Source organism: Scyliorhinus torazame, chromosome 13 (genome assembly GCF_047496885.1).
Source record: "Scyliorhinus torazame isolate Kashiwa2021f chromosome 13, sScyTor2.1, whole genome shotgun sequence".
Taxonomy (NCBI): domain Eukaryota; kingdom Metazoa; phylum Chordata; class Chondrichthyes; order Carcharhiniformes; family Scyliorhinidae; genus Scyliorhinus; species Scyliorhinus torazame.
In genome coordinates this window covers 9,693,805-9,708,779 of record NC_092719.1, presented here as the reverse complement: position 1 = coordinate 9,708,779, position 14,975 = coordinate 9,693,805, and the positions used below count along the sequence as shown (strand labels likewise).

The window sequence follows — 14,975 nt, the reverse complement described above, 5'->3', positions numbered from 1 at the left end:
TGGGACTGTGAAGCCGTGATGCTATTGGCTGACAGATCCCGGGTCCTGGTTGGCTGCTAACTCCTGGCTCCGCCCTGAAGACGGAGTATAAGAACCCGAGCTTCTCCCCGCCGCTTCATTCTGTTGCTGAACTGCTGGGGACAAGTCTCGCTTAATAAAGCCTGAATCGACTTCATCACTTCTCGTCTTTCTCGTAAGTCATTGTGCGCTACAATTGGGTTCTGGGGATAGGGTGGAGGTGTGGGGTTAAGTGGAGTGCTCTTTCCAAGGACCGACGCGATGGGCCCAATGGCTTCCTTCTGCACTGTAAATTCCACGATAACCAGCTTCCCAATCTTCCAGGTGGAAGATTGCAGGGAGCAGTGGAAAATGTCATGAGCTGGACGTTGTGGTTGATGCCTAAGCTGAGGAGCACTTCCATGGGGCCCTGTGACAGAGGGAGTGGGGATAGGACCACGGCAGACGAGGAATCAGTTTTCCCAGAGCAAAACTGCTCCTCCTGGACCCATGAGAGACGTGAAACATTTAAAAATGCTTTGGTGCCCCTTCTGGCCCGAGTGCTCTTAACTGAGTTGCCCTCGTGGGAAATTCAGTCAAACAACCCAGGGAAAATTGCAGTTGGTTTCGGTTTGACCTAGTTAAACAGGATAAAATATGAACCTGCCAGTTCCTGACTGCTTTAGGGTGGGTAAGTAAATAGGGTGATTCCAACTTCTCACATGCTGGATTTCCACCAGATCTATTCAGCCAACAACCTATTTATTTCTTCATCCATTCATCAAAACTATCTTCCGCCCTCTGAACGGGGTATTAACAGTGGAAATAGTCGATTACATTATTGCAACTGGAGAGAATATTGGGCGGGATTCTCCGACCCCCCGCCGGGTCGGACAATCGGCGGGGGGGCGGAGTGAATCCCGCCCCCGCCGGCTGTCGAATTCTCCGGCGCCGGGGCTTTGGCGGGGGTGGGAATCGCGCCACGCCGGTCGGCAGCCGCTGGCATCGCCCCCGCCCCCAGCGATTCTCCGGCCCGCGATGGGCCGAGTGGCTGCCCGATTTTGGCGGGACCTGGCTGCGCGGGTGGGGTCCTCGGGGAGTGCAGGGGGATCTGGCCCCGGGAGGTGCCCCCACGGTGGCCTGGCCCGCGATCGGGGCCCACCGATCCGCGGGCGAGCCTGTGGCGTGGGGGCACTCTATTCTTCCGCGTCGGCCGCTGTGGTCCTCCGCCATGGCCGATGCGGAGTTGAACCCGCCATGGCCGACACGGAGTTGAACCCCCCTGCGCATGCCCTGGGATGACGGCAGCGCACGCTGGTGCTCCCGCGCATGCGCCAACTCGCGCCGGCCGGCGGAGGCCCTTCGGCGCCGGTTGGCGTGGCGCCAAGCACCTTCCTCGCCGGCTGGCGCAGACCACTCCGGCACCGGCCTCGCCCCTGAAGGTGCGGAGGATTCCTTCGGGACGGCCTGACACCGGAGTGGTTCACGCCACGTCTTCCCGCCGGAGTTGCCCGCCCCGCCGATTCCCGCAGAATCCCGCCCATTAACTCGAGGAGCCATTTCACTTTATTCAGTGGTTACTCAACCTTTCAATAAAGGACACATGATAGACAAATGACAGGAAAGTCTGTGAAACTTTTACATATAAATTATTTACAAAAGTAAAGTACCAGTAAAAGGAAAAATGTCAATAACCGACTAGTCATGTAAACATCATGATAAGTAGACAGATAATGGTTAAACTGGTCAGTGATTTCAAACACCACAGAATAACAACAAAGAGTATTCCCACCTCCATCTCGTCCTGCTCCTTGCTGCTGTCATCACTTCTCTGTAAAAATACAAAATTAAAATGTTAAAACAATATTTGCTTCATCGTCATAGATTCATAGAAGTCTACAGCCCAGAAAGGCCCTTCAGCCCATTGCAGTCAAAACAACCATCTAATCCCATTTTCCAGCACTTGGCCCATAGCCTTGTATGCCTAGGCATCTCAGATGCACATCTAAATACTTTTAAAATGTTATGAGGGTCTCTGCCTCTACCACCCTTTCAGGCAGCGAGTTCCAGACTCCCTCCATCCTCTGGGTTCAAAGGTTTTTCCTCACATCCCCTCTAAACCTCCTGTCCCTTACCTTAAATCGATGCCCCCTGGTCATTGATCCCTCCACCAAAGGGAAAAGTTTCTTCCAGTCTACTCTATCTGTGCTCCTCATAATTTTATACATCTTAATACATCTCTGCTCCAAGGAAAACAACCCCAGTCTATCCAATCTCTCTTCATAGCTAAAACTCTCCAGCCCAGGCAACATCCTGCTAAATCTCCTCTGCACCCTTTCCAGTGCTATCACATCCCTCCTATAATGTGGATTCCAGAACTGAACACAATATTACTGTAGGCTGTCGCCTAACCAATGTTTTGTACAGTTCCAGCATAACAACCCTGCTCTTAAACTCTATGCTTTGGCCAAAAAAGGCAAGGATACCAGATGCCTTCTTCACCACTGCATCTACCTGCCCTTCTACCTTAAAGCACCGGTGTACATGTACACCAAGGTTCCTCTGATCCTCGGTCCTTCCCAGGGTCCTGCCGTTTATCATGTATTCCCTTGCTGTGTTTGTCCTGCCCAAATGCATCATCTCACACTTATCCGGATTGAATTCCATTTTCCATCTGACCAGCCCGTCTACATCCTCCTGTAATTTAAACCTATCCTCCTTACTATTTACCACCCCAACAATCTCCGCATCATCTGTGAACTTACTGATCAGCCCTCCTGCATTCATGTCTGAATCATCTATATAAACCACAAACAGCAAAGGCCCCGACACTGATCCCTGCCGGACCCCACTGGGGTTTGGAAGCCAGGCTTCATGTTTAGAAAATGTAACTCATTCCTGCCATTGTAAAATGTTGTTTTTGAATTTAGACAAGTGCACGGTAGCACAGTGGTTAGCACTGTTGCTTCACAGCGCCAGGGTCCCAGGTTCAATTCCCAGCTTGGGGCACTGTCTGTGCAGAGTCTGCACATTCTCCCCGTGTCTGCGTGGGTTTCCTCCGGGCGCTCCGGTTTCCTCCCACAAGTCCCGAAAGACGTGCTTGTTAGGTAGATTGGACATTCTGAATTTTCCCTCTGTGTACCCGAACAGGCGCCAGAGTGTGGCAACTAGGGGCTTTTCAGAATAACTTCATTACAGTGTTAATGTAAGCCTACTTGTGACAGTAATAAAGATTATTATTATTATGGACCTGTTCCTGAGCTGTACATTTCTTTATTCCATTAATTGATCAAAAATGTACTTTATTAATTTTTTAACAATGGCAATGCTCAAAGTCAGGGAATCTTACAATGTTTCAGTAATATTGCTGATTCAAATGATGATGCTGAAACTTTAAGCTAACGATTCAAAGACCAAAGGTAATGTTTGTCTTCAGGCTTAGCCAGATGATGGGCCTTTTGCATCTTGGCCAGGCTGAATTGCCAGGGTGCAACTTTTATGACACAGTTAAGTGCACCACTCAATTGATTTACTAGCAAACAAGTGTAGCAATGTATAGACATGTAACTACTGGCTTGGTAGACATCAATTCTCAGCAAGTCCATCATGAAGAAAAGCCAACAATCTCTGGTTCCGCAATGGCGTTAAGCCAAATCTTTCTGGAAAAATGGCAGTGAGTTCACAATGCACAACGCTAATAATGAGCAAATTAACCATCATGTTCAGGGGGAAAACATACGTTGTGAATTGGTGAATCATCAGAACTTGTTGGCTAATTTATGCACTTCCTCCATTTGCTATGCACAAATTACATCTCACCCCTTGCTTCCCTGTTATATTCAAGGACTCGCTAGATTTTCACATTGAACTCATTGTTGAATGGTATGTCTTGTCGTTAACAATGTAAGTACCTGTTAACAATGTGACAATTACCAATGCAATGCCAATCGATCTATCACAGACAGAATGAATGTGTTACTGCCTGTGATGAATGTGTTATGTATTTGAGGGGGGGGGGGGGTTGTTTTCTTACACTCAAGAGTGATTGTCCCAATTTAAATTCCACCAGCTGGCTTTTTGAGAACCATATTTTAAATAATAAAAGTTTATTTTATCGCACTTTTTCCCCAGAGGTTTATATGGTGACTTTTCACTCACTAAACTCACATACACTATCACAAACACAAACAAATAGATACAGATGAAGATAAAACAATATAATTACAATTAATTATTATCTTAGTCTCTTTTGTGGCAATGATGTGGAGATGCCGGCGTTGGACTGGGGTGAGCACAGTAAGAAGTCTTACAACACCAGGTTAAAGTCCAACAGGTTTGTTTCGATATCACTAGCTTTCGGAGCGCTGCTCCTTCCTCAGGTGAATCTTTTGTGGCAGGCATGTAGTTTTTTAAATGAGTTGATTCTTCAATGAAGTGAAGGTCTTTCAAAGCAGAGAATTCTCAGCAAGCAGCAAGGCTTCTTGTAGTTGAACCTATAAGAGGTTGGTTCTCAGGTGAACTTCAAGTTGGGACTTGTTGATGGGAGTCCTTCTACTACTTTCAAATAAATTCTGTTTATTACTGTGGTTGCTGAGAAGACTCACAATTGCTTTGATGACTTTCTGATTGAACTCTCTCTGCAAGGTCTCTTCTTGCTGAATTTTTAAAGTAGGTTCCTCATCATGGGCTGGTTTAGCTCAGTGGACTAGACAGCTGGTTTGTAATGCAGAACAAGGCCAGCAGCGTGGGTTCAATTCCCGTACTAGCTGAGAATTCTGAATTCTCCCTCTGTGTACCCGAATAGGTGCTGGAATGTGGTGACTAGGGGCTTTTCACAGTAACTTTATTGCAATGTTAATGTAAGCCTACTTGTGACAATAAAAGATTATTATTACTATTATTATTATGTGGGTTATACAAGTTCAAAGTACTTTTCCCCAAAAAACGGGTAGGGTGTATTTATTATACATCCTGTGTTGTCATTTGACACTTTGAAATTCACCCAGTCTAGGTTTGGATGAGAGACGATCATAACAAAGTGAAGGTCAATGGGATTCCAGTCACATTTGTCAAACACATAGAGATTTTATGTTCATAGTGAAAAAGAAAGTTGGAATGCCTGAGTTATTTTTGTTGTTGGTCCATCCTTAAACAAAAGGATGTGTGAATTTTCTGAATGACTGTGAAAACCTGTACTCAGGAAACTTAGGGGCAGCACAGTGGCACAGTGGTTAGCCCTCCTACTGCCTTGGGAAAGCGGGCAGCAAAGACCCCACCCACCTGGCTTACTCACTCTTCCAAATTCTTCCATGGGGCAGGAGATACAAAAGTCTGAGAACACGCACAAACAGATTCAAAAACATCTTCTTTCCCGCTGTTATCAGACTCCTAACTGACCCTCTTATGGACTGACCTGATTAATACTACACTCCTGTATGCTTCACTCAATGCCGGGGTCTAGGTATTTATATTGTGCACCTTGTGTTGCCCTATTATGTATTTTCTTTTCTTTTCACGTATTAAATGATCTGTTTGAGCTGCACGCAGAAAGATACTTTTCACTGTACCTCGGTAGATGTGAGAATAAACAAACCCAATTCAATCCAAGCCAATGATTTGCAGTGGCCATTTTAATAGACTATTCAAACTCTTTCAAGTACTGACTAAATTAGTTCACAATATACTGGAACATGGCAAATCTCTCCGGCCCAGAAAGGGAACAATTGAAGCCGCTGAGTATCATTCCTGTAAATATAACCTCTTAGAGATTCAAAAAGCTAAACATTTTAAATTGAAATTTTTTTTTCTTGCTTGTCCGTTCCGTCTCTCTTTTGATCCAAACTTTCTTACCCTCTCTTTATTTCTCTTTCTGTGTCTGCACCTCCCTACACACACAAACACACAATTCTGCAGTATTCCATTGTTTCTTTCTCTATTCTTAAATCTCATTGATTAACAAGATTGACTCTTGAGCTGGGCACGCTCTACAGCTCAGATGTCCATTTGCCCATGTCATTATCAGTTAGCACTTTCAGGAAGTTACGGTACAAATTATGTTTGCAGGAAGACACTACACACAGTGCAGAGCATGTGATCGCTCATTTATTTTCTGGTGATAGTGAGTTAAGACCAGCGAGCCGTTTTAGACTGTGGATCCATCTAACAAAAATCGTGCAAACTTAATTTGCTCAGCCCCTTCAACGGACAAGAGAGTAGGCTTTCATTGCATCCCTTTCAATTCCGATTCAATCCCTTATCTCGGAGGTGCACACTGTTCCAGCTCAACATTGTTAAAAGCAGCATTTTTTTTGCATTTGACCTATTTTCCCCCGACCCTATCTCTCCATCAGCAAGGCCGTAAACCCTCACGGTATGTTTGATAAGTCACATCAGTCAGACACATCACAAAGTCCCAAAGCCAAAAGTACCTGATACATACACAAAAGAGAAGCAGCAAAGTTATGCATCACAGAAACTTTGCTTTTTCCCTTTCATGAATGCAACAAGAATCCGCATTCTCTGAATGACCTGCATCAGACAGAATGAAACATTGACCGTTTGTATATAATCTGCAAATCAAAACTGACATTTTCTCTGCAATGAGGAATAAACATTCTTCACACTGTTCCTAGCCATCAAAGCAAATCAAACAATGGGGGATTTTCAGATACTGTTTCTCCCCAACATTACTTCATTCATATTCACTTTGGTCTCACTTTAGGCAAGTTAACAAATTAAAAATATGATACTTTCCTGTGTTCATAAAGTTGAAGACACACTGTTAGGGTTGGATAATGGAGCACTCTTTTCTCATTTGATTTAGCACTATTGCTTCACAGCGCCAGGGTCCCAGGTTTGATTCCCACTTGGGTCACTGTGCAGAGTCTGCGCGTTCTCCTCGTGTCTGCGTGGGTTTCCTCCGGGTGCTCTGGTTTCCTCCCACAAGTCCCGAAAGATGTGCATGTTAGGTAAATTGGGCATTCTGAATTCTCCCTCTGTGCACCCGAACAGGCGCCGGAATGTGGCGACTAGGGGATTTTCACAGTAACTTCATTGCAGTGTTAATGTAAGCCTACTTGTGACACTAATAAAGATTATTATTATTATTATTATTATTATTAATAAACACTCACCCCAGTTTAAGCATTGAAAAGAACGAATGCAGAGTGTGATGCTTTTACTTTACCTTAACACCACTCCTAATTGCATAACATAATTTTGTACCCATGCCACACCGATGAGAACTTTGGTTAATTTCCATTATCAGCTATTATTATGCCATCTAACATGGTTAGTAATTTCAGAGCTAATTTGTACAAAACTATGGTGATATTTATGTCTGCACATAAATCCGCTATGAACTAGGTCCAGACTACACACAAAGGCCTTCCACCACAGCAAGCACATACTAGGATACCAACAGTGTGTAAAAGGTCCTAGAAGCTTAAAATTCGCAACTGTTCCCTTTCCCCGAATAAGCAGATTGTGAAATTGTTTTCTAATGGAAATAAAGTGTTCCTTTTATCGTGTGTTAAGTGCACTGGGTGTAAATTCTTGTCAGATGGCCTGATTTATTTTACAAGAACACTTGTAGCTCAAGCTATAAATGATTCAGTAACACGAACTGTGAGTCAACTACATACAAAACAACAGATGACTAACAGTATGAACATGCACAAGCAACCTCTTTCTTCCAGCTCTCCAGTCAGTCTGAGGACACCTGACTCAAACATTCACTTATACAGTAATTAGACTCCTAGTGGTCAGTCGGCAAATATATATATGCACAAGAACAGCAAGCATAGTATGCACAAATAGTCCAAATCTACAAATTGAGTCAGTCAGGTTTTCATCTGACTCTGGTTGATCTTCTCAAAGTTTGTCCTTGCTGCTCAGAACTTGCAGATTCAATGTTCTCCACAGCATTCTTACGCTCAGGAACTGCTGAACTATCTGACACTGTAGCTGACGTTGAGTCTGACGTAGATTCGCCATTCGTTGTTGTGAAAGTCTTCTCTGGTTTTCAAGAGAGCGCGACGATTTGTCCTTAAAACCAACCCATCCTCTGTCTGTACATTGTAGGAACGAGGTGCTACTTCTTCAAGATTGCCTGAATCTTCTACTCTCACAATGTCATCACTACTCCGAGGTGGTCACTTTCTAGACACTCTATCATAGAACTACTTTTGTTTTGCTTTCATGTTTTGCATTTCCTGCAGTACCACTGCATTCTCCTCCTTCTTTTCCAAGTATGGAAGTGTGGTACGCAACCTTCTATTAATGAGTAACTCTGCTTGCGATCTACCATGTAATAATGGTAACACTTTGTAATGTGATTTCATGAGATTTGGATCAGATTGGCTGTCCATTGCTTTTTGTAATGATTGTTTTATAATATGTGCACATTTTTCGTTAACATCTCCGGGATCCATGCCTGTACGAGCATCACTATTTTTTTGTTTCACACATACCATGGAATTTACCCCATTGGTAGGTTCTTCTATCTTCTTGATAACTTGTGGTTCTGTATCTGATACAGCTGGTAGGGTAGAAATAAGATTGCCATGCAGATCTACATCTTCAGCAATGTCACGACTAATAGTTTGTATCGGTGCTTTAGATAATTCATCTTCTTTAAATTGTTTCTCGTTGGAGAATGGTGGTGCACTAAAATCAGTGAACACATCGCTGAATTTGCTGATAATGTTCTCAGGATCGTTGGATTGTTGATCCAATCCTTTGTGGATGCTACATACCAACTGCACCAGACCTAATTCCTCGCAGGACTGATCACCTAATAATGAATCTAAGCCCTCGGAAACAATACAGAATGGGATGGAATAAACTGTGTTCTTCACCACCACACTCCGGTCACAAGCACCATAACATTTAATGCATGAACCATTGTAACCTCTCAGAGATATTTTATGATTTCTTCTAATCGGCTGAATTTTTAGATTTTCAAAATCAGTCATGCTGATTAAATTGGCTTTGGCACCAGTGTCGAACTTCAATTGGACCACTGTACCATTCACTTCAAGTGGTAGCAGCCACTTGTCCTCATCAACCGCATTTATTTTAAATGGAGTATCAGTTTGCATTTTCTTAAGTGCTGGAGAATTTTTTGATGTCTCCAAAAAATTATTCTTCTGTGTTATTACTCCAACAAACAATAATGTTTCATCACTGGAGACTGTGTCGTCCACTGTGCTGACTGATCTGGGGTTGAGCTTCGAGTAACCATTCTGAGTAAAATGATTTTGTTCCTTTGCATCTGGGGCAAAATTTGCCAAACCCTGGACACTGCCTTAATTTGTGCCTTTGACCACATCTTTTACACAGAAATACTTTGTCCTGATTGTTAACCTGTTTGTTGATGTGCGAGGAGCTGCAGGAACTTTCCTGCCTGTTTCTGGAGGTTTCCCACCCTTTTGGAGAAAGGGCGGCAACCGGAGCGCTTTCCCCCAAGTTGATTAGACAAAGAACAATACATCCTCAGTGCTGAATACACTGGAATACAATGGTTAATTCATTACATCAGACGCTGACTGGATTCCCACAGTCAAGACACTTTTTTTGCCTCTTAGCTACCTCTCAACTAGAACTTATATGAATAAAACAATGAATAAAACTAGACTCTATTGTTATATTACTGTTTGGTAATATACCATTACTCTTTGCTTCGTAATCCAGAATGGCCTGATGGTGTGATTCTGAAGAAATCATCAATCTTTAACTTAAAGCAAAACTGATTTATTGAATAACGATTGATTAATATTGAGTTTGCACAATCCACAGAACTATAACTAGTTACCAAGTAACCTATGTTAAAGCAATAACTAATTTAAACTATACGTACTGCTGCTATCTTATATTAACTATGCTGTGATCTGTCTCTCTTACACTGTCTAGAAACTCCTGGTTAGAAGTACCTAAGATCCTCTGAGTTCTCATATTTATAGTGGGAACTAGTGGTGCCCTCTAGTGGTTGTGTTACCATGAGATGTAATAATTAACCCTTTACTTGTCTACATATATACATATCATTACATCTATCACGAATGAGATTCCTAGCGATCAGTCGGTGAATTACTACACAACCATGATATCACTACAAGTAGTAGAGTAGTTATGTCACTGGAACAGTAATCCAGAGGTTTGGACTAATGATGGTGAAGACATGAGCTCACAACGCACCATGACAGCTGCAGAATTTAAATTTGGTTAATTAACGCAATCTAGAATTAAAATCAGTAATGGTGTCTATGAAATTACCCAACCAGCCTTGGGCTCACTCAGCACTCTCATTACAAATCAACGAAGAACAGGGGAATTCACCCTGGAGTTTTTGGCCAATATTTATTCCTTAACCAATATCACAAAACAAAATCTAGTCATCAACACGTAACTATCTGGGGGAGATTGTCGTGTGCAATTGGCTGTTGCATTTCCCTACATTACAATAGCGGCGACACTCTGGTGCTGTCAATGGCTGTAAACTCTTTTGGAGTGTTCTGTGGTTGTGATTGGCACGATATCAATGTGAGTTCTCTCTTTAGAGTCAGCACCTTGAATATAGCAGGGGGAAAGGGCTAAGTAAATTGAAAAAGTAAAAAAAAAAAACACCCATTACAGACAAACTAATAATCTGCTGAGGAGAGGAATGTAATTTTAATTTTTCATTCTTAGTGGGCACCAGAGTGGAATGATTTCCAATGTTCCTGTGTCAAAGACATCATAGTTATCTTCTTTCTGGAAGCTTTTACAAAGTTTCAACTGCAGAAACATGAACCATTCTTCTCCCCAGAGTCGGTGAAAATCTTTGGGCTGCATCAAATCTTTTTCAACACCCTTGATTAGTGCATTCAACGTCAGCAGATATTGATTCAACCAGACAACATTCATGCAATGTACCACTGGAGTACGTTTCTGTCAGAGCCAATGGACTTAACAATACCTTATGGCGTCTTTCGTATCTGTTTATATTTGCAGGAGGACGATCTGCAACCGAATCATCTCCGGGATCTCTAACGAGCTGATACAGAAAAATGTAAATTTGTTACTGACGTCGAACAACAACATAGATCTTTTATTAGTTAAGAACAGGTTTTATTAACACATCTCCCTTTTTATAGCCTCCTCCAACACTGAGAGACCTTCTATGCACCAACCACTCAGGTTTAAAGATAATTTGGAAAATACTAAGTACTGGATCCCGTGTTAAACCCCAGACTCCTTAGGAATGAAAAATGTAATATGATCCAATAATATATATTTATTTAATTATTGTAGTGTTTTGTTCCTGTTCTACAAAATACAGGGAATGGTAATGTAGTGATTACATTGCTAAGCTAGTATTCCAGAAACCAGAACTAATGATCAATTGACATGCGTTCAAATGACACCTGGGGAATTTTAATTAAACTACTTAAATAACCGCTGGAATGAAAACTAGTCTCAGCCATGGCAGCCACAAAACTACCAAATTAAAAAATCCAACTGGTTCACTAATTAATGCCTTTTGGGGAAGGTAATCTACTGCTCTTCTTGCCTGGCCTGGCCTATATGTGACTCCACAAATTATGGTTCACTCCAAAGTGGTCTTGCAAGCCTCTCAGCTGTATCTAAGAAGGTGGCTCACCCTCATCTTCTCAATGCAGTTAGGGGTGGACAATTAGTGCTGATCTTGCCAGCAACGCCCACAATTCATGAATGAATCAAAACAAACTATTTATTGAAAAATGACCCCACCAAACTAATAAAGAATACATGTCCAAAGTACCTACAAACGCTGCATTCTCAGTTAAAGCAAAACATGGTTGGAGAAAAAAAAGCTTAATTTAATATGCCTCTCTTTGTTTCATTAAATTAATTCAGCTTCCAGTTCACAGAAACACCGTGGAATCTTCAAGGCAGCTGCTCAGCTTGCAAAGTTTGAGGAACAATGTTAATTAGCAAATTCAAACTTTTAAAAGAAGTAAAGCAAAGGCCAGTCGATGAGACTTGCGCTTACACTCACATCAACAATGTCACCTGCAAAGATTTCAAGACTTTGTATTTCAGGCATGAGCAAGAGGCAGGCGAAGAGGGTGAGATGCTTCATTCTACCTGATGTTCCCACACTGAGGATCCCAACACCAGATACAGGGCTGGCAGCTCACTTATAAATTCAGGCACAACAACTGGAAAAGTTACATTTGAAGTTCCTTCCTTGACTCCGCTTAACACTTTGCCCTTAGCTCTGGTCAATATTTGTACTGGGTACGTTACCAAACCTGCAAATAAGCTGTGGAGATTGTGTAAACAAGATGAAGTTCTCTGTAACGTTGGATTATAACCACTTGAAACCGGATTGATGTCGTCCCATCACCCCCCCTCGCTCTTTTGCTTTGTGGGCTCCTTTGTTGTCACGCTTGATTAAAAACTGGGAGATTGCAAAAAGATTAAATTACAGCTATCAGTGAGAAAATGCTACTGTACAAATGTGAAAAATGATGGCGCACGTCAAGTAATTAATAAAAAATGCAGCCAGAGCATAAGCAACTTACTGTTGCTCATGCGTTTTTCTATTTTTGTTCATGGGTCGTTTGGATTCTAGTTTAACCCCAATTAAACATGTTCTTAATGACGCTTTAGTTTATAACTTTAAATATAAATTTATATAATCTGGAACGTTACCTCTCTAGTGTAAATGTGGACTCCCGGATGCACAAATATGGAAGAAAAGTGTTATAACAGTTAATTCATTTCCTCTACATTTCACTTAAATAGAGGTGTCATGATTTCCCATTCTGTTAGTGACTTACTGGTGTCTCCCTGTGGGAGATTTGGATTGAAGGCAGGACCTGTTACAGATAAACTTTTGCACTTGTCTATTCTTTCTAGTATTGAATCAATACGACATTTATTTGGGGAGTAAATTCTCCTGAACCTGGATCATAGCCAGTTTCCAGTTATCAAGAGGCGCTGGCGGCCATTCAAAGCAGGTTTTGGTCTAATTTCCCTGATTTCCAATATATATAGGAGGTTTACATTGACAGTGCCTCCCAGCACTGCCATTCCTGCCAAGGACAAGAGCAGCAACATGGTGGGAACACCATTACTTCACACGAAAATGCTGATTTTGTCATTTTTCACCATTTCTTCATTGACCTTGGGTCAAAATCTTGTACCTAATACCATCAGGGAGCATCATCACCATGAGGAGTGCAGTGATTCAAGAATAAGACTATCAGCTTTTCAAGGTATCTCCAAATACAGCAGTGACAGCATCACCTACATCACTTGACGAACTAAGAACTGGTGTGAAGCAGGACTATTTGTCAATTGTTACAATATTGTTACAGGGAGATTTAGCATAGAAGTTGCAAGTGCTGTTGCAACTGTATGGGGAATTGATGAGACCACATTTGGTGTGCACTGCTTTGGTCCCCTTGGGGAAAGATGCAAATGCATTGGAGGCTGTTCAGAGGAAGTTCATTGGAATGATTCCAGGGATGAAGGACTTGACTTTTGAAGAGTGGTTGAGCAGTTTAAGTCTATACTCGCTGGAGTTCAGAAGCATGTGAAGAGATCTAATTGAGGTATGTAAGATGCGAAAGGAGATTGACGGGGTAGACGCAAAGTGAATGTTTCCTCTTGTTGGCCATTCTAGAATGTGAGACCATAGTTTTAGGCTAAGGGGTGGCAGATTTAAAACAGAAATGAGGAGGAATTACTTCACTCAAAGGGTCATGAATCTGTGGTATTCTCTACCCCAGAGTGCAGTGGATGTTGGAACACTAAACAAATTTAAGGAAGAGATGGATAGGTTTTTAATTAGTAGCGGGATGAAGTGTTAAGTGGAGCCGCCAGGAAGGTGGCGATGAGGCCAAGATGAGATCAGCCATGATCGTATTGAATAGCGGAGCAGGCTCGAGGGGCTGAATTACCTACTCCCAGTTCTTATGTTCTTCTGGAATGGTAAAGCAATTGAATGTCAAGGGGAGATAGTTAGATTCTCTATTTATCATAGAATTTACAGTGCAGAAGGAGGCCATTCGGCCCATCGAGTCTGCACCGGCTCTTGGAAAGAGCACCCTACCCAAGGTCAACACCTCCACCCTATCCCCATAACCCAGTAACCCCACCCAACACTAAGGGCAATTTTGGAAGGGCAATTTATCATGGCCAATCCACCTAATCCCCACATCTTTGGACTGTGGGAGGAAACCGGAGCACCCGGAGGAAACCCACGACACACGGGGAGGATGTGCAGACTCCACACAGACAGTGACCCAAGCCGAAATCGAACTATTATTGGAGATGGTCATCGCCTGGCTCTTGTGTGGTGCGAATGTTACTTGCCACTTATCAGCCCTATCCTGAAATGTTGTGCCGGTCGTGCTGCAAATGGACCTGGACTGCTTCAATATCTGAGGAGTCACTCATGGTGCTGAACATTGTGCAGTCATCAGCGAACATCCCCACTCCTGATCTTATAATAAAAGGGAGGTCATTGATGAAGCAGTTGAAGATGATTGGGCCCCAGATGTTATCCTGAGGAACTCCGGAAGCGATGTCCCAGGACTGAGATGATTGACCCCCAACAACCACAACCTTTGTCCCAGGTATGACCCCAATCAGTGGAGATTTTTCCCCCTGATTCCCATTGACCCCTGTTTTGATGGGGCTCCTGGATGCCACATTCAGTTAACTGCTGTCTTGATGTCATTTGCTGTATCTCTCACCTCGCCTCTTGAGTTCAGCTTATTTGTCCAAGTTTTGACTGAGGCTGTAATGAGGCCAGAAGCTGATTGGAAGATGACAACATCATAGGCATCCAGGCCAAATGATAATACAGCTCTTATTTAAATTGCAAAACCTTGGTGAACAGGCAAGTTCTTAATGCAGGACACCACTATGGCTGAAAGAGTAGAAGTAAAATTAGAAAATAATGATTAATGTCTAGTATAGCCATCTGGGACGGCCACTTACAA

The 14,975-nt window shown here is 42.7% G+C and overlaps 1 protein-coding gene across 1 annotated transcript in view; it reads right to left on the bottom strand.

The window, feature by feature from the left end:
- Positions 1-12,196, bottom strand: part of itih2 (inter-alpha-trypsin inhibitor heavy chain 2) — a 93,843-nt gene extending 81,647 nt beyond the window's left edge. Inside the window, exons 1-3 of the mRNA XM_072471039.1 lie at positions 12,017-12,196; positions 10,955-11,032; positions 1,790-1,828 (exon numbers count right to left, since the gene is read on the bottom strand). Coding sequence (XP_072327140.1) covers positions 1,790-1,828; positions 10,955-11,032; positions 12,017-12,100 — 201 coding nt within the window. The 5' untranslated portion in view covers positions 12,101-12,196. The remainder of the gene's footprint in view (positions 1-1,789; positions 1,829-10,954; positions 11,033-12,016) is intronic.
- Positions 12,197-14,975: the final 2,779 nt, after the last annotated feature.